This window comes from Rattus rattus, chromosome 17 (assembly GCF_011064425.1).
Source record: "Rattus rattus isolate New Zealand chromosome 17, Rrattus_CSIRO_v1, whole genome shotgun sequence".
NCBI lineage: Eukaryota > Metazoa > Chordata > Mammalia > Rodentia > Muridae > Rattus > Rattus rattus.
This window is the reverse complement of record NC_046170.1, coordinates 48,419,765-48,438,377: the sequence shown is the minus strand read 5'-3', so window position 1 is coordinate 48,438,377 and position 18,613 is coordinate 48,419,765. Positions and strand designations below refer to the sequence as shown.

At 38.3% G+C, this 18,613-nt stretch overlaps 1 protein-coding gene across 1 annotated transcript in view; it reads right to left on the bottom strand.

The window, feature by feature from the left end:
* Nucleotides 1-7,784: 7,784 nt before the first annotated feature.
* The window catches only part of Ccdc7 (coiled-coil domain containing 7), a 53,130-nt gene continuing 42,301 nt past the window's right edge, over nt 7,785-18,613 (bottom strand). The window contains exons 10-13 of the mRNA XM_032887978.1: nt 14,930-15,002; nt 13,033-13,063; nt 12,574-12,663; nt 7,785-7,856 (exon numbers count right to left, since the gene is read on the bottom strand). Of these exons, the coding sequence (XP_032743869.1) occupies nt 7,785-7,856; nt 12,574-12,663; nt 13,033-13,063; nt 14,930-15,002 (266 nt within the window). The remainder of the gene's footprint in view (nt 7,857-12,573; nt 12,664-13,032; nt 13,064-14,929; nt 15,003-18,613) is intronic.

Genomic DNA, 18,613 nt, shown 5'->3' with positions numbered 1-18,613 from the left:
GCCCAATGTCTGTGAAAGAAGTGACAGTGATCTCACCAAACACAAGCTGCAATAAATGTCCCAATGTTTACAACTGTAGCATCCACAATTATATCCTGGTTATAAAACTGAATGTATGGACAGAATAGCAAGTTAGATAGGACAACGAAAAGGTGAAACCACTTAGATCTATCAATGAAAATATGTAAATACAGAAATAAACCTTTTACAAACATATAAAGAATATGTAGAGTGACATCAGATTTCTACCACCCAAGGAAGTGTATTTTCATACAGGAACAGAAAGAAGCAAAAACATGTTTGGCAAAGTTACATACTCAAGATGCTGAGCACATGTCGACTTAGTGTGCTAAGAACAGTCATGTGCCATGCAACTAAGCCAAACTGTTGACAAGCAATGAAAAGGAGAAAAGAAGAAAGGACTCAAACATCACACAGGAAAATGACAATTTGAAGGCTGTATCTCATGAGAAAAAACAGTAAAAATTAGAAACATCTTTACAGTGTATAACACTTCTAAGTTTTGTTTTAAAAGGTAATTGTTTTAAGAAAACATTTGAAAACTATATTATTCCTATTGAAGTATGAGGGGAAACACTATCTACTAAAACAAAACCAAGTAACAATGAAGAGAAAAAGCAAACCTCTAATCACTACTCATGAATCTCAGTAGGACCTGGAAACTGGAAAAGAAATGCACAGCAAAGAGGCCAGAAATTTAGTTAGGCTTCTGATGGACTCAGCCACCTCTGAGGACAGCAGAGTTCCAAAAGGGCAGGTGAGCCATCGAAATGGAGCATTTATGATTCAAATCAGAATTGGCATGCAGAAGACAATTTTAATGAATTATTACAGAAATAGACTCAGGGAGAATATATCTTACTTGGATTTCAGCCAGTTCTTCAAATGATTGAAGTTCTCCATTTGGAGATATCTTCCTGTAATTAAAAATATTTTAAAAATTTTCATGATATTTGAAAACACATCCATGCGTTACTTTCCCAAAGACTTGAGATCATTTAAAATCTTAAAACATACCGCCACACACAATCAGAGAGAGACAGAGACAGAGAGACAGAAACAGAGAGAGCAAGGGAAGGAGAAAGGGAAAGAGGAAAAGAGAGAGGGAAAGGGAGAGGAAAAGAGAGGAAGAGGGAGCTCATTACATAGTTTATGCTTGAAGGTCAGAGACAATCTTTTTTTCTTTTAAAGAAAAGAAACTATCTTTTATTTCTTTTTCTTTTTTCTTTTTTCTTTTCTTTTCTTCCTTTTCTTTTTTTTTTTTTTTTGCTTTGTGTTTGAGGCATTGTCTCTTGTTTCTTCCATTGCACTATATACATGACCTGTTCCTGTCCCCATCTCCCTGTAAGAGCAATGGGATTATAGACACTACATCTGGCTTTTATCCAAGGATCAAACTCAGGTTATCAGGCTTATGCAGCAAGCACTTTTACCTGCTAAGCCACCTCCTCAGCCTCTCGTACACTACTCACTGCTGCTGCTGCTGCCACTATTACTAGTTATTACATCACATACACACTACTTAAAATAGTCACTGGCTCCCTATGGCCTAAGTGATAGACAAATGAATAACTTTTCTTAAGCCAAATTTTCACTGCTATGATTGAAATGTAAAGTGACTGAGATTTTGAAAGTATACTGGTCATTTTTCTTCCCTGAACACTTTTCTTCTTCAAAGGACAAGTTTTGTATCTAATAAAATTCTTTCCAGAAACTTAAGCCCTCTATAAACACTAAATTCATAGGCTTATTTAAAAACTTTATTTTAAACAACATATACCAAACAAATTTAAATTACATGATCAATTTGTACTTATATTTATGTATTAAAACCACTTTATAATAATTTATTCACGTAAATGGGTAATTATTTTTATAAAACTAAACATAGTTAAAGCCTGTAGAAGGAAAAGAATAAATTCTGGAGAACTGACTTAGGGAGTCTGCAAGCTTAGAACATTAGCTGGTAAGGAAGAGTTAACACAAGTCTTTCTCTGCTACATTTGTTTTAAGATTTCAATCTGATATTTTAAAATGATTTTATTTATTTACAATCCAAAAGTTGCCCCCCTTCCTGTCCCTCCATAGCCGAGTACTTCATCCATCTCCTTCCTTTCCAACCAGGCAGCCCTTCCCAGCCCCGCCCTGACATTCCCCTACACTGGGGGGGGGGGTCCAGCCTTGGCAGGACCAAGGGCTTCTCTCCCATTGGTGCCCAACAAGGCCATCCTCTACTATATATGCAGCTGGAGCCATGGGTCTGTCCATCATTGGTTGGTATTGTTGTTCTTATGGGCTTGCAAGCCCCTTCAGCTCCTTCAATCCTTTCTCTAATTCCTCTAACGGGGGTTCCGTTCTCAGTTCAATGGTTTGCTGCTAGCATTCGCTTCTGTATTTGTCAAGCTCTGGCAGAGACTCGAAGGAGACAGCTATATCAGGCTCCTGTCAGCATGGACTTCTTGGCATCAGCAATATTGTCTGGGTTTGGTGGCTTTATGTATATGGGCTGGATCCCTAGGTGGGGCAGTCTTTGATATTTTCTAGTTCCATCCTTTTGCCTATGAATTTCATGAAGTCATTGTTTTTGACAGCTAAGTAGTACTCCATTGTGTAGATACCACATTTTCTGTATCCATTCCTCTATTGAAGGACATCTGGGTTCTCTCCAGCTTCTGCATATTATAAATAAGGCTGCTATGAACATAGTGGAGCATGTGTCTTTGTTATATGTTGGAACATCTTTTGGAATTGAGGTTATGATTGTGTTCTTGTCTTCTCTTTGTTTTATTGCCAAGACGATTAGTTTCTTGCTTTTTCTAGGGTGTAGCTTGCCTCCTTTTGTTGGGCTTTACCATTTATAATCCTTTGTAGGGCTGGATTTGTAGAAAGATATTGTGTAAATTTGGTTTTATCATGGAATATCTTGGTTTCTCCATCTATGTTAATTGAGAGTTTTGCTGGATACAGTAACCTGGGCTGGCATTTGTATTCTCTTAGGGTCTGTATGACATCTGTCCAGGATCTTCTGGCTTTCATAGTCTCTGGTGAGAAGTCTGGTGTGATTCTGATAGGTCTGCCTTTATATGTTACTTGACATTTTTCCCTTACTGCTTTTAATATTCTTTCTTTATTTTGTGCGTTTGGCGTTTTGACTATTATGTGATGGGAGGAGTTTCTTTTCTGGTCCAATCTATTTGGAGTTCTGTAGGCTTTTTGCATGCTTATGGGCATCTCTGTCTTCAGGTTAGGGAAGTTTTCTTCTATGATTTTGTTGAAGGTATTTACTGGTTCTTTGAGCTGGGAGTCTTCACTCTCTTCTATACCTATTATCCTTAGGTTTGACCTTCTCATTGAGTCCTGGATTTCCTGATGTTTTGGACCAGTAGTTTTTTCCATTTTACATTATCTTTGACCACTTTTTTGATGATTTCTATGGACTCTTCTGCCCCTGAGATTCTCTCTTCTATCTCTTGTAATCTGTTGGTGATGCTTGTATTTACAGCTCCTTGTCTCTTCCTTTGGTTTTCTATATCCAGGGTTGTTTCCCTTTGTGCTTTCTTTATTGCTTCTATTTCCAATTTTAATTCCTTCAACTGTTTGATTGTGTTTTCCTGGAATTCTTCCAGGGATTTTTGTGATTCCTCTCTATAGGCTTCCTTGTTTATGTTTTCCTGCGTTTCTCTAAGGGAGTTCTTCATGTCTTTCTTGAAGTCCTCCAGCATCATGATCAAATATGGTTTTAAATCTAGATCTTGCTTTTCTGGTGTGTTTGGATATTCAGTGTTTGCTTTTGTGGGAGAATTAGGCTCTGATGTTGCCATGTAGTCTTGGTTTTTGTTGCTTGGGTTCCTGCGCTTGCCTCTCGCCATCAGGTTGTCTCTGGTGTTACCTTGTTCTGCCTCTTCTGACAGTGGCTAGACCTTCCTATAGGCCGGTGTGTCAGGAGTGCTGTAGACCTGTTTTCCTGTTTTCTTTCAGCCAGTTATGGGAACAGAGTGTTCTGCTTTTGGGTGTATAGTCTTTCCTGCCTACTGGTCTTCAGCTGTTCTATGGGACTGTGTCCTAAGTCCACCAGGCAGGTTGCTTAGAGCAGAAAAGTTGGTCTTACCTGTGGGCCCATGGCTCAAGTTGCTCGTGGGGCGCTGCTTTTGAGCTCTCCGTGAGGGCAGCAACCAGGAGGGCCTGTGCCACCTTTTCCCGGAGCCCCCGTGCACCAGGGTACCAGATGGCATTAGGTGTTTTCCTCTGGAGTCAGAAATGTGGGCAGAGTGTAGTCTCTTCTGGCCTCCAAGGCTTGTCTGCCCCTCTGAAGGTTTAGCTCTCCCTCTCACGGAATTTGGGTGCAGAGAGCTGTTGATCAGTCCCTTCAAGTCCGGGCAGTGTCTGGACCGCGGGGGACCTGCCGCTCCAGTGCCCCTGTCTTCTGGTTCCCAGAGGCCCTATACAGTTTCCTCTTGGGTCAGGGATGTGGGCAGGGGTGGGCAGTATTGGTGGTCTCTTCCACTCTGCAGTCTCTGAGTGCCCACCTGTCTGGGCGGTGAGCTCTCTCTCCCATGAGTTTTGGGAGCAAGGAACTGTGGGCTGGGATCAGCGAGGTTCAGTAATTATTTTTATAAAACTAAACATAGTTAAAGCCTGCAGAAGGAAAAGAATAAATTCTGGAGAACTGACTTAGGGAGTCTGCAAGCTTAGAACATTAGCTAGTAAGGAAGAGTTAACACAAGCCTTTCTCTGCTACATTTGTTTTAAGATTTCAATCTGATATTTTAAAATTATTTATTTACATTCCAAAAGTTGCCCCCCTTCCTGTCCCTTTGTCCTCAAGTTCTTCACCCTCATCCCCCTTCCCTCCCCCAGCCTCTAATAGGATGCTCCCCACCCACCTACTCCTCCCTACATCCCCACAGCATCCTCTTAATTCCACAGAATTAAGTGCATCCTCTCCCACTGAGGCGATATAAGGCAGTCCTCTGCTACATATGTGCCCTGGACCATAAATCAGCCCAAGTATGCTCCGTGGGTTTTGGCATAGACTCTGGGAGCTCTGAGCAGTCCGACTTAGTTGACCTTCCTATTGTTGTTCTTCCTATGGGGTTGCCATCCCCTTCAGCTCCTTCAGTCCTTACTATGACTCTTCCATATGGTTCCCTGACCTCAATCCAATAGTCGGCTCAGTCTAGACTCCTGTCTGTACACACAATATGGCCTCAGTAATAGCATCAGGATTTGCTGTTCATACATGGGATGCATCCTAAGTCAGGCCAGTCACCGGGTGGCCTTTCTTTTTTTTTTTTTTAAGATTTATTTATTATATATAAGTACACTGTAGCTGTCTTCAGGCACACCAGAAGAGGGCAACAGATCGCATTACAGATGGTTGTGAGCCACCATGTGGTTGCTGGGATTTGAACTCAGGACCTCTGGAAGAACAGTCAGTGCTCTTAACCACTGAGCCATCATCTCTCCAGCCCGTGGCCTTTCTTTCAAACTCTACTCAATCTTTGTCCTTGCGTTTCCTTTAGATAGGAACAATCTGTGTTAAAATTTTTGAAGATGAGTGAGTGGTACCTTAGCTTAAAAAGGGGGCTATGTCTGTCTACTGGAGGTGGTCTCTTCGGGTTCCATCTCCCAATTGTTGGGCAATTCAGCTAATGTCATCCCCATTGAGTCCTGGTAACCTCTCACATCCTAGGTCTCTGGGTCTCCCTTCTCCTTAAGCTTCCTCTGAACTTTTTGGCTAATATCCACTTTTCAGTGAGTACATACCATGCATATGCCTTTGGGTCTGGGTCACCTCACTCAATATGATATTTTCTAGTTCCATTCTTTTACCTGCAAAGTTCATGATGTCTTTATTTTTAATAGGTGAATAGTATTACATTGTGTAAATGAACCACATTTTCTGTATCCATTTTCGGTTGAAGGACATCTGGGTTGCTTCAAGCTTCTGACTATTTCAAAGAAGGCTGTTGTAAACATAGTGGAGCACATATCCTTGTAGTATGGTGGATCAGCTCTTGGGTGTATTGCCAGGAGTGATATGGCTGGGTCTTCAGGTAAAGCTATTTTCAATTTACTATGGTCCAACACATTGATTTCCAGAGTGGTTGTACCAGTTTGCAATCTCGCTAGCAATGGAGGAGTTTTCCTTGTTATCCATGTCCTTGCTAGCATGTGCTATCCTTTGAGTTTTTGGTCTTCACCATTCTGATTGGTGTAATGTAGAATCTCAGGGTTGTTTTGATTTGCCTTTCCCTGATGATTGTGGATGTTGAAATGATTAAGGATGTTGAACATTTGAAGTGTTTCTCAGCCATTTGAGATTCCTCTTTACCCCATTTTAAAATTGAGTTATTTGGTTTTTTGGAGTTTAACTTCTTGAGTTCTTTGTATATTTTGGATATTTGCCCTCCACTGGATATGTGGTTAATGAAGAACTTTTCCCAATCTGTAGTTTGCTGTTTTGTCCTATTGACAGTGCCCTTTGCCTTATGGAAGCTTTCCCATTTCATGAGGTCCCATTTGTCAATTGTTGATCTTAGAACCTGAGCCTCAGTAGTCTATTGAGGACATTTTTCCCGGTGCCAATGCATTCAAGGCTATTTTTCACTTTCTCTTCTTATAAATTCATTATATCTGGTTTTATGTGGAGATCCTTAATCCACGTGGACTTGAGCTTTGTACAATGAGATAAATATGAATCAATTTGCATTCTTCTATGTGCAGATTACCAGCTAGATCAGCATCGTTTGTTGAAGATGTTTTCTTTCTTCCATTGTATGATTTTGACTTCTTTGTCAAAGATCAAGTGTCCATGGGTGTGTAGGTTTATTTTTGGGTCTTCAATTCTACTCCATTGATTATTGACCTGTCTGCCTTTCTACCAATACCATGCAGTTTTTATCATTCTTGCTCTGTAGTACAGTGTGAGGTCAGGGACGATGATTCCCCGAGAAGTTCTTTTATTGTTGAGAATTGTTTTTGTTATCCTGGGTTTTTTGTTTTTCTATATGAAGTTGAGAATTGCTCTTTCCATGTCTGTGAAGAATTGTGTTGGAATGTTGATGGGGATGGCATTGAATTTGTAGATTGCTTTTGATAGGATGGCCATTTTTATTATGTTAATCCTACTATTCTGTGTGCATGAGAGAACTTTCCATCTTCTAAGGTCTTCTTTGATTTCTTTCCACAGAGATTTGAAGTTCTTGTCATACAGATCTTTCACTTGTTTGGTTAGAGTTACACCAAAATATTTCATATTATTTGTAACTATTGTGAAGGGTGGTGTTTCTCTATTTATCATTTGTATAAAGCTAGGCTTCTGATTTGTTTGAGTTAATTTTAAATCCAGCCACCTTACTGATGTTATTTATCAACTGAAAAAGTACTCTGAAGAAGAAAATTGGTCAGGGAAGAAAAGTGACAAGTACATTTTCAAAATCTCAGCTACTTTACATTTTAATCATAGCATTGAAAAGTTGGCTTGAGAAAAGTTATTCATTTATCACTTAAGCCATTGGGATTTAATGACTTTATAAGAGTATGTAATATAATCAATAGTAATAGTAGAACCCCTTACCTTCTGCTATTCATTCTCCATCTCTAATCCTGTAAAAGTTCCTTGTTTTTTTTCCTTTTTGACCTTTCCCAGTCATATCCTGGCCTGATTTAAAACTATATATTTATTATTTTTATGTTAAAAAATTGTGACTAAGGTACAGTTTTACAACTTTAGGAAAGAAAAGATCACATATCTTCATGCCTTACCTATCTTTTTTCTTTTCTGATTTTCCAGATTTCTTGGGTCGCACTTCTTTGCTTGTAGCCTTTGCTTTCTACAATTGTGAACATGTCAAAATAAGGATAGCATAAGAGTGCATGGCAATATATGGTGCTCAGATTTTCCCTTTACCCTGAGAGTACTCTACGGTTTCTGTGGAACTTATCTGAACCAAAACAAAATGGAATTGGTGATATACCTAAGCTGTTTGTATTTGTAATTAAAAGAGAGGGTACTTGCACATGCACATGTGAAGAGCTCAGAAGTCATCCTCTATTACTTTCCATCTTACCTTTAGAAAAAGAGCCTCTCATTTAACACGGACTTCAGCCTTCTGGCTAGACTGGCTGGCCAGCAAGTTCTTGGGATCTGGTCATCTCTATTCCCCAGTGCTGGGGTTATGAATGCACCACTGCATCCAGTTTTCTTTTTAATGTGGGTTCTAATGATCTGTGTTCAGCTCCTTATGCTTCTGCAGTAAGCACTTTGCCAATAATCTCTCTCTATCCTTTGTATACATACATTTTGAGTAATTTCACACACTGAAATAATTAATTTCCTCTGATGGGTTTTCAGTTTTGATGCAGTGTGGTCCATGGCTCCAAAAATTTACCTCATTGTGCCATATGTGCAGGAGAGCCAGAAAGACATGCAAAAATTCATTAGGCTGACATAATACAAAACTGCCATCAGTGATACATTTAAAAACTATGGTGAATGGCTCTGAATACACAAGTGAGAAAACCCATGTGTGTGTAGAGGTTCAACCTGAAGTAAAAACAGGTTCATATGAAACTGCAAAGAAAGTTGAAACACCAGATGTGGCTTGTGTGGGACTCTGTATGTTGAGAATCATTGAACTGCTATAATTCTGAGAATAGTCATAGTATGTTCAGGTACTTAGCCTATAGGAAGTGACACTATTAGGATGTTAGGCCTGGTTGGAATAGATGTGGCCTTATTGGGGAAAGTGTGTTACTATAAGGGTGGGCTCTAGGGTCTCCTAGGCTCAAACTATGCCCAGTGTGGCACACAGTCTTCTTCTGCTGCCTACAGATCCAGATGTAGAACCCTCAGCTCCTTCTCCAGAGCAATGTCTGCCTGCATGCTTCCAGGCTTCCCCCCATGATAAAAATGGACTAAACCTCTGAAACTATAAGCCAGTCCCAATTAAAATGTTTTCCTTTATAGGAGTTGTTGTGGTCATGGTCTCTTTTCATAGCAAGAAAACCTTTGCTAAAATACTGGCAAAGCTACCTTCAACTTGTGTTTGTTCCAATGTCATAACACACAAAAGTGAAGTTTAAATTATACTCAAATTGTGTAACATAGTTCAAACAAAATTTTATCTAAAACCATCATTATATCATAACCAACCACATGTTTTAGAGCACTTCTTGAGAGAGGATCTAAGTGATCTGGACTGGATATAAGCTCATAATCCTCCTGTCTTAGCTTCTCAAATGGTTGACTTGTGGATATATATATATATATATATATATATATATATATATATATCACCATGCCAGCACGAAATATTCTTGAACTACTCTACAGAACCAGATTGTTTTATATATTAATGTAGAGAAATAATTTTAACAATTATTAAAGTTATAGATAATATAGACAAAGACAGTATTATGATTAATTTATATTTAAAAACCTCATTAAAAATATATTGTAGTGGTAAACTTATCACAAGTTAAACATTAGGTGAAATAATTCCTTGAAAATAAAAAGCTAGAGCCAGATGGTGGTCGTGGTGGTGGTTCACACCTTTAATCCTGGCACTTGGGTGGCAGATGCAGGGAGATCTCTGTGAGTTCAAGACCAGCCTGGTCTGCAGAGCAAGTCCTCAGACATCTATGGCTACACACAGAAATCTTGCTTAAAAGCAAAAGAAAACAAAAACCCAAAAACAGAAACAGCAGTAGAACTCTGAAAACACACCACTTGGGAGGTGAATTAGGACAATCAAGGATTTAAAACCATTCTTAGTTATACAGTAAGTTTATGGCCAGACTGGATACAGAAGACACTGTCTTAATAACAAGAACATCACAATAAAAAAAACACAGGAATATGGAAAAAGAGCAATGAATTTTAATAACTATGTCATCCCCCAAATAACATAGTGTGCTTTTGAAAATGTTTCCTCTCTAACTCATATATAGTACAGACCAGTAAATACTTAATAATGAGAGGTTGCCAACAGAAAATAATTTCTGCTTTCTCCTCCAGTATCAAAGAAATATCAAGTAACCAACAAAAGTGGGTTCAAGAGAATTGTGTGGGACACAATGGTCCAGGCATGATATCCCAGCAGTTGGGAGATTAAGTCAGGTGGGTTGAAGTGAGTTCTTGGCTAGCCTGCAGTACAGTATAAGAAAAAAGCCTCCAAAATTCCAAAAGAAGAGTGTTTAAACTATACATATAATGATTTAGCTGTTTCATCACAGTTTACCTTGTCTGACTCTTGCCTGTAGTTTGCATTTATAACATGAGTAAAAATGGTAAGAAGAGAAAACATAAAGGGAAGCAGATTTTCTTATATCATTGGCATTGTACTAATTTCTACTCACACTAATTAGTATAGTTAACTAACTATAATTATAGTTGGTATAATAAGCTAGTTATAGAGAATATAAAATGCATTTAAAAGACTTAGGGTTTGTGGATTTAGTGCAGTGGTATTTTTTGCTTAATAACCAAAAAGCCCTAAGTTAAGTCTTCAGATCTAGGGGGGGGAGACAAAAACTTTGACTCTCTCATTCACTAACAAATTCACAAAGTTAAATATTTGCCATGAAAATGTCTTTCACGAATCTGAAAAGGATATCAGAAGATAAAAAGATCTTTCATCTTCATGGGATTGTTATAGTGAAAATTGCCATCTTACCAAAAGCCATCAACAGATTCGATGCAATCCCCATCAAAATTTCAACACAATTCTTTGATGACCTTGTAAGGACAATACTCAATTTCATATGTAAAAAACAAAAAAGTCAGGATAGATAAACAATTCTGAACAATAAAAGAACTTCCAGATTCAGCTCACCACCCCTGATTTGAAGCTGTGCTACACTGCTATGATAATAAAAACTGCATGGTGTTAGCATAAAAATGGACATGTTAATCGATGGAATCAATCCACATACCTATGAATACCTGTTTCCTTCCTAATAAAGGAGCCAGAAATACCCATTAGAAACAAAAAGAATTTCCAACAAATGGTGTTGGTCAAACTGGATGTCTACATGTAGAAGAATGCAAATAGATCCATATTTATCACTTTGCATAAAACTCAAGTTCAACTGGATCAAAGATCTCAATATAAAACCAGACACACTGAACTTGATAGAAGAGAAAGTAGGAAATATCCTTGAATGCTTTGGCATTGAAGACAACTTCTTAAAGAGAACATGGGTAATGGTGGCACTAAAATCAACTGAAAAGCTTCTATAAGGCAAAGGACACTGTTAGGCACCATCTAGGAAAAGCTAAAGCTGACAGGTTACTTCCCAGGAGATGCTCCATCATCTTTTCATGGTCTGCTATGGATGAGCTCTGAGGGGCAAGGTCCCAAGGGACTTCATCTCATTTGAGTTACAGAGTAAGAGAATAGTGCTTATTTAAGCACATGTAATAAAATTATAATACTAAGTACTATCTGTCTTTGGTCTTCATCCAAAACTGTATTGAAGAGTACCCAGTACCAGTCACCAAAAGGATTGGGCAGACCCCTGGTAAGACACCATCAATAGGACAACACTACAGCCAACACAATGGGAAAAGATTTTCACCAAGACAGTGCTAATATACGAAATATATTTAAAAGAAACAACTCAAGAAACTAGACATCATGGGGGGAGGGTGGGGAGGGGAACACCCATAAGGAAGGGGAGGGGGGAGGAGGATGTTTGCCCGGAAACCGGGAAAGGAAATAACACTCGAAATGTATATAAGAAATATTCAAGTTAATAAAAAAAAAAGAAAAGAAAAGAAAAGAAACTAGACATCAATAAAACAAACAATTCTGTTAAAAAATGGCATACAGATCTGAACAGATAATTCTCAATTGAGGAATCTTAAATGGCCAAGAAACTCTTAACAGAAATGTTCAACATCTTTATCTATCCGGGAAATTCAAATCAAACTGACTTTGAAATTCTATATAACACCTGTCAGAATGGCTAAGATCAGTAACACAAGTGACAACTCATGCTGGTGAGGAGCAAGGGAACACTGCTCCATTGCTGGTGTGAGTGCAAACATGTACATCCACTGTGGAAATCAATGTGGTGGTTCCTTATCCAGTCTTGATATGAGGGCTTATGCCTACCCAGTCTCATTGCATCTTGTCATGCCATGTTTGGTTGATATTCCTGAGAGGCCTGCTCTTTTCTGAAGGGAAACAGAAGAGCAGTGGTTCTGGAGAAGAGGGGAGGTGGGGAAGGGAACAGAAGGAGTAGTGGGAGGGGAGGCTGTAGTTGACTTGTATTGCATGGGAGAAAAATAAAAAGAAACAGAAGTTAAAATAAAAAATAGATGTTTTTTACAATGATTAAGCTGTTTCTCTTTGCATCTTTATGGGTTTGATAGTTAATATGGAAATTTAGAACATTAATTTAAGGCTTTGAAACAGAGCTTCTAAAAATTATGAGTAATAGAAATGTGTCATAAAACAAATGATTGTCACTTTGATTCCCATCTGTATGGTAATAGGTCTTAATTGTTACTGCACATCAGTTTTATTTGTTACATGTACCAACCTGTATTTCTCTCAGCCTTCGTATTTCACCTTTCAGGAGGGCTTTCTCCATTACTAACAGTTGAACATTAGTTTCCATTTTTTTATATTTCTAAAGGCAAATGTAATAATTTCAATTAAAATTAGGCATCTCAATAAGGTTAACTTCAATACTTAGTTACTAATTTAAGACTAACTTCACTAAAACATGAAAACAGAATGGACTACTGGCATTGATTTCTAAGCTGCCATTGGTATTGATATATCTAGATAAGAACTAGATTTCAGCTTAGTATTTCGGAAGTGTTTCTGAATGACTTTTCGATAAAGTGAAAAGAACATGCAATTCCTTCTAGTTCACAACCTGGGTAAACTGACTGAGTGCTTATCTCTAATTACAATGAGAGAAAATGGCCATTTCTAGAGTGTCTTCAAAATTCAAGGGCAAGGTACAATACCAAATTAAGAATGTTATACTTACAGCCTCAGCTTCAGTCTGATCACTTAAAGCTCTGAAAAACAGACCAAAGGTAACTATGCTATATTAAATATATACATTTTCAAGTTATAGAACGCATTTACATTTTTAAAATGATTTTTAACAGGTCATTCACAACCTACTCCTGTGTTATAGCCAAAATCTAGACTCCTGCGAGGATTCTTCCTACACATATCCACCAACAGTGCCCTGTAATTAACATCCCTTCAGTCCCAGCACACATGAGACAGAGACAAACAGATCTCTGAGTTCAAGGCCAGCCTGGTCTACAGAGAGGTTCCATGACAGCCAAGCTTAGGCAGGGAAGGAAACCATGGAAAACAGAATGTTGGTGAAGATGTAATTGAATGAGGGCGCTATATTCCAGCCCCAGCAAGCAGCAGAACTTGGCAGCTTCAGCCATGTGATTCCATCTTTAGAACCAAAGATAGGAGAAAGCAGTTATGGAATCTCAGCAACTAAGGAAAGCCAGTAAGGTCAGGCATGTAGCATGGATGTCCCCACATGGAGGCCCAGAGAGAACATTGTTTGAAGCTGTGGAGGTACAGGCTTGATTGTCTTGGACACCCGAAGAGGTTAGATTTGCCAGTACCAGGACATACCTGCCAAGGAAAGCTGCTAACAAGGAGGGAGAACAGCCTAAGAGGAAAAAATTGTGCTGTACTCAACAAAGCTAAAAGGAGTTGGAGATCTGAAGAGCATTTTGACATCAGACATGGAGATGCAGAGTTTGGAGTTTCTCTAGCTGTTTTTCAGTTTTGCTGTGGTCCAGTATTTCCTCACTATGCTTTCTTGCTTACATTTTGGAATGGTAATGTATATCTTGTGCAGACTTATATTGTATGTGATGTGTTTTTTATTTTGATATTATAGGGGATTACAGTCAAGTGATTGAATGAATCTCAGAAGAGACTTAGAACTTTGGACTTTTAAATATTGTTGTGGCTGTGATCGACTATGGAGACTTTTGAAGTTGGACTAAATGGATTTCACATTATGTTATGGCTACAGGTGCATGGAGGCCAGGGAATAGAATATGGTGATTTGATTAGGTATGCCTCCCCGCCCCGACTCATGAAGTTGAATACTTGGCCTATAGGGAAGGGCAGTATTAGGAGGTGTGGCCTTGTTGGAGGAAGTATGTCACTGTGGGGGGCTGGGCTTTAAAGTCTCCTGTGCCCATGCTACTCCCAGTATGTCACACAGGCCACCTCTGCTGCCTGCAGATCTTCGGCGCCATGTCTGCCTAGATGCTGCCATGCTCCCCACCATGGCAGTAATGGAATAAACCTCTAAGACCTCTAGACTAAACTAACTTGGGCCCGTGGTGGCTCACAGAGACTGAATTATCAACCAAATAGTATGCACAGAATGAACCTAGGTCCACTATACATTTGTAGCAGATGTGCAGCTTGTTCTTCATATTGGTCCCCTAACAATTAGAGTAGGGAACTTTCTCTGACTCTGTTGTCTGCTTTGGATTCCTTTCCTATAGCTGGGCTGCCTTCTCTGGCTTCAGTGGGAAAGGATGCACTTAGTCCTGCTAGGACTTGATATATCAGGTTGGGGTGGTACCAGTGAATGCCCTCCCCTTATTTGAGAGGGTGTGGGGATATGGGGGAGGGAGAGAGGAGGAAAGGGATCTCTGTTCAGGCCATAAAGTGAATTAATTAATTAATTAATTAATGAGCAAAAAAGAGGTCAGCTTATGATAAAGACCTTTTTTTTTTTAATAAAATCATAGGTTTGACTATATTAGGCTTTTCTGTTTCTCCCTCAGATGTGCAGACATTATTTCTTATATATGCTCCCAATGTTTCTTTTCTATCCACCCAATTTTATAAGTAGAAAATAAGAAATAATTATTTCCAAAGCTTACTTTTCTAACATAGTTGACTGATTTTCAAATATTTTCATCATTGTATTCATCCGATTAGTCACTGAAGGAGTTCCTATTACAAAATATATAAAGGTGTTGTAATGGCTGGTTATATGCCCATACAATTCACTCATATGCATGAGAAAACTAAATAATCACAGGAGGTGATATGTTTCTCTCAACCACATTTACCTTATTTTACTTTGTCCTATATATTATCTCTGACTTTCAATAGAAAATTTCAATTTTCTATTTGAAATAGAAATTTCAAATAGAGAAATTTCATAGAAAATACCTATGATATGAGGCATACCTAGAGGATGGGGGCTAGGAGAACAGAATTCTCAAGACTTAGGCAACTATGAGCACAAGATTTCAGACATAATACAGGTAAGTTATCAGACAGGAATTTTAAACAATTAATTGACAGTATTTATTACCTAGGGAAAAACTGGTAGCATACAAAAGCAGATGGATAATATAAAAAGAAATTCTAAAAAATAAAAGGAAATGCTAAAGCTCTACTGTAATAAAGAATGCCTTGTGTCTGATACAGGCAATAAGTAAAAGTAAGGAGAGATGGCTCAATGGTTAAGAGCAAAGACTGCTCTTCCACAGGTTCTCCGTTCAATTCTCAGTAACCATATGGTGGCTCAGAACCACATGAAATGGGATTAGACTCCATTTTCTGATATACATAAAGACAGAGCATATATAAAAATAAATTTAAAATAAATTTTATATATAAATTTAAGGGGGGGTGCTGGAGAGATGGCTCAGAAGTTAAGAGCACTGACTGCTCTTCCAGAGGTCCTGAGTTTAATTTTCAGCAACCACATGGTAGCTTACAACCATCTGCAATTGGATCTGATGCTCTCTTCTGGCATGTCTGAAGAGAGCAACAGTATGCACACACACATACACACACACACACACACACATCACATGTGTGTGTTGTGTAAATCTTTTAAAAATTAAAAAAATAAGAAAATAAAGAAAATGTCTCCATTTAATACATACATACATACATACATACATACATACATACATACATACAGTCAGTATTGGCAAACACCTTTAATCCCAGAAGTTACAGAGCCAGACAAATTCTCTAAGAGTTTAAGTCCACCCTGTCTACTTATACTGTACAGCCAAGTCTACACAAAATAAACCCTATCTTGGAAAAAAAGAAAAAAATACAGAATAATCACTGTACACATTGCATTGTGCCAGTCATACCATGTATTCTAATCTATATGGGCTCTTTTAAAAAACTTTTTATTGATTCTTTATGAATTTTACATCATGCACCCCAATCCCATTTGTCTCCCAATACTTTCATATCTCCCCTCCACCTTTTGCGACCTCTCCCACAAAAGAAAATAATAAGATAGTATGAAAACAAAAACAAACAAACAAAACAAACAGAAAACATCTTGTTTTTGGAGTTGAAGTGTGTGTCACAGTGACTCACACAGTATAGCCATTTATCTACTCATCATCAAATGTTCATTGCTATAAGTCATTGGTCTGTTTCAAGGTCTATGGCTTCTGTTACACTATCAATACTGGATCCTCACAGGGATTTCCTTTTGGATATACTGTCGTTGCCCTGTGTCTTGGAGATCCTTGCTGTCTAATAAATATGTCTATTCTATGTGGCTACTGTAAGGTAAAAAAAAGTAATTTAATACTTGGAATCCTGTGAAAAACAACCTGTACATTTTAAATAATTCTTAAGTGTATTTTGTAGACTATTAAAGCACTTACTTGAAAAAGTTAGTGAGTATGAAACTGTCATTAGAAACTACCCAAACTAAGAGGCATATGAGGTAAAAATGTGAGCATTCAAGATCTTTAAATTCAACGCTCAGTTTAAAAAAAAAACAGGTGCAATACATGTCTAATGGGGTAATAAAAACAAGTGTAATATATGGCTATTGGGAAAAATGAGGTTTAATATATGAATAACATGACAATAAAAACAGGTGTAATACATACTCAATGGGGTAAAAAAACCAGGTGTAATACATGACAAAGGACTAATGAAAGAGCAATGTGAAGTGATATTGACTACAGCCTTTCTAAAATTAATGAGACTAAGTCATATATCATTTAAAATTTTTGTTATCACTGTATGGGTATGCATAATGTGTATATCCAGTGATTATAGCAGGGCCTGAGTGTGGAGAGTTTAGCAGAGCTTTATGGAATCTGATTTCCTGCTTCCATTACCATACAAGTTCCAAGGACTAAGATGATCAAGCTTGTGCAGTAAGTACTTTTACCTGTTGAGCCACTTGGCTGTTCCAAACCTGAAAAACATAAATAAAAACAAAATCAAAATATGCACCTAAACATGTAATAAAATTCTAACTGTATAAAAATCAAAGATGAAGAGATAAGTGTAAAAACGTCAAAGGGAGCAGAAATAACCTTATATAGAGGAAAAACATGAAAATCATACCAGACTTCTCTGCCACCCATACAAGCAGCCAGGAAAGCAATCATGGCATGTAAGATGTTTCCAGGAGTTCCTGTCTTCATCTGCATCCCAGAATTAACCCTATGGCACAGCATTCTGATCCCAAATCCCACCTGGAGAGGGCTGGTTTCCCAGGAGTGCAGTACTCCAAAGTTCACACACAGGAGAGATGAACACTTTTGCTCCAATAACTGGTCAAAAAGAGACCATCCAGGAGACAAGAGAGCTCAATGACCTTAGAGCAACTGGGGACAGGATTCTTCTGGTATCCATCTGTGCCCTGGAGTTAACCCTCTGGCACAGTTCTCTAGACCCAAATCCCTTCTGGAGAAAGCTGGTCTCCCAGGAGTGATGACACACTTAAGAACACAGGCTCACAGGCTTGCAGGTTTACAGACTCATAGGCTCACAGGCTCACAAGCTCATAGGCTCACAGGCTCACAGAAGGGATAGGCTCCAGTCAAAGACAGCAAGACCAACTAGCACTAAAGATAACCAGATGGCAAGAGGCAAGTACAAAAACCTAAGCAATAGAAACCAAGGCTACATGACATCATCAGAACCCAGTTCTCCCATTACAGCAAGTCCTGGATAGCCAAGCACACCAGAAAAACAAGATTTGAATTTAAAATCACATCCCATGATGATGATGGAGGATTTTACAAAGGACATAAATAACTCCCATAAAGAAATACAGGACAGCACAGGTAAACAGGTAGAAGCCCTTAAAGAGGAAACACAAAAATTTCTTAAAGGATTACAGAAAATCACAACCAAACAGGGGAAGGAATTGAACAAAATCATCCAGGGTATAAAAACAGAAATAAAAACAATAAAGAAATCACAAAGGGAGACAACCCTGGAGATAGAAAAACTTGTAAAGAAATCAGGTTCATAGATGCAAGCATCACCAACAGAATACAATTTATAGAGAAAATCTCAGGGGCAGAAGATACCATAGAAAACATTGACACGACAGTCAAAGAAAATGAAATATGCAAAAAGCTCATAACCCAAAACATCCAGGAAATCCAGGACACAATGAGAAGATCAAATCTAAAGATAATAAGTATAGAAGAGAGCAAAGATTCCCAACTTAAAGGGCCATTAAATATCTTCAACAAAATTATAGAAGAAACCTAATGAAAGAGATGCCCATAAACATACAAGAAGCCTACAGAACTCCAACTAGATTGAAC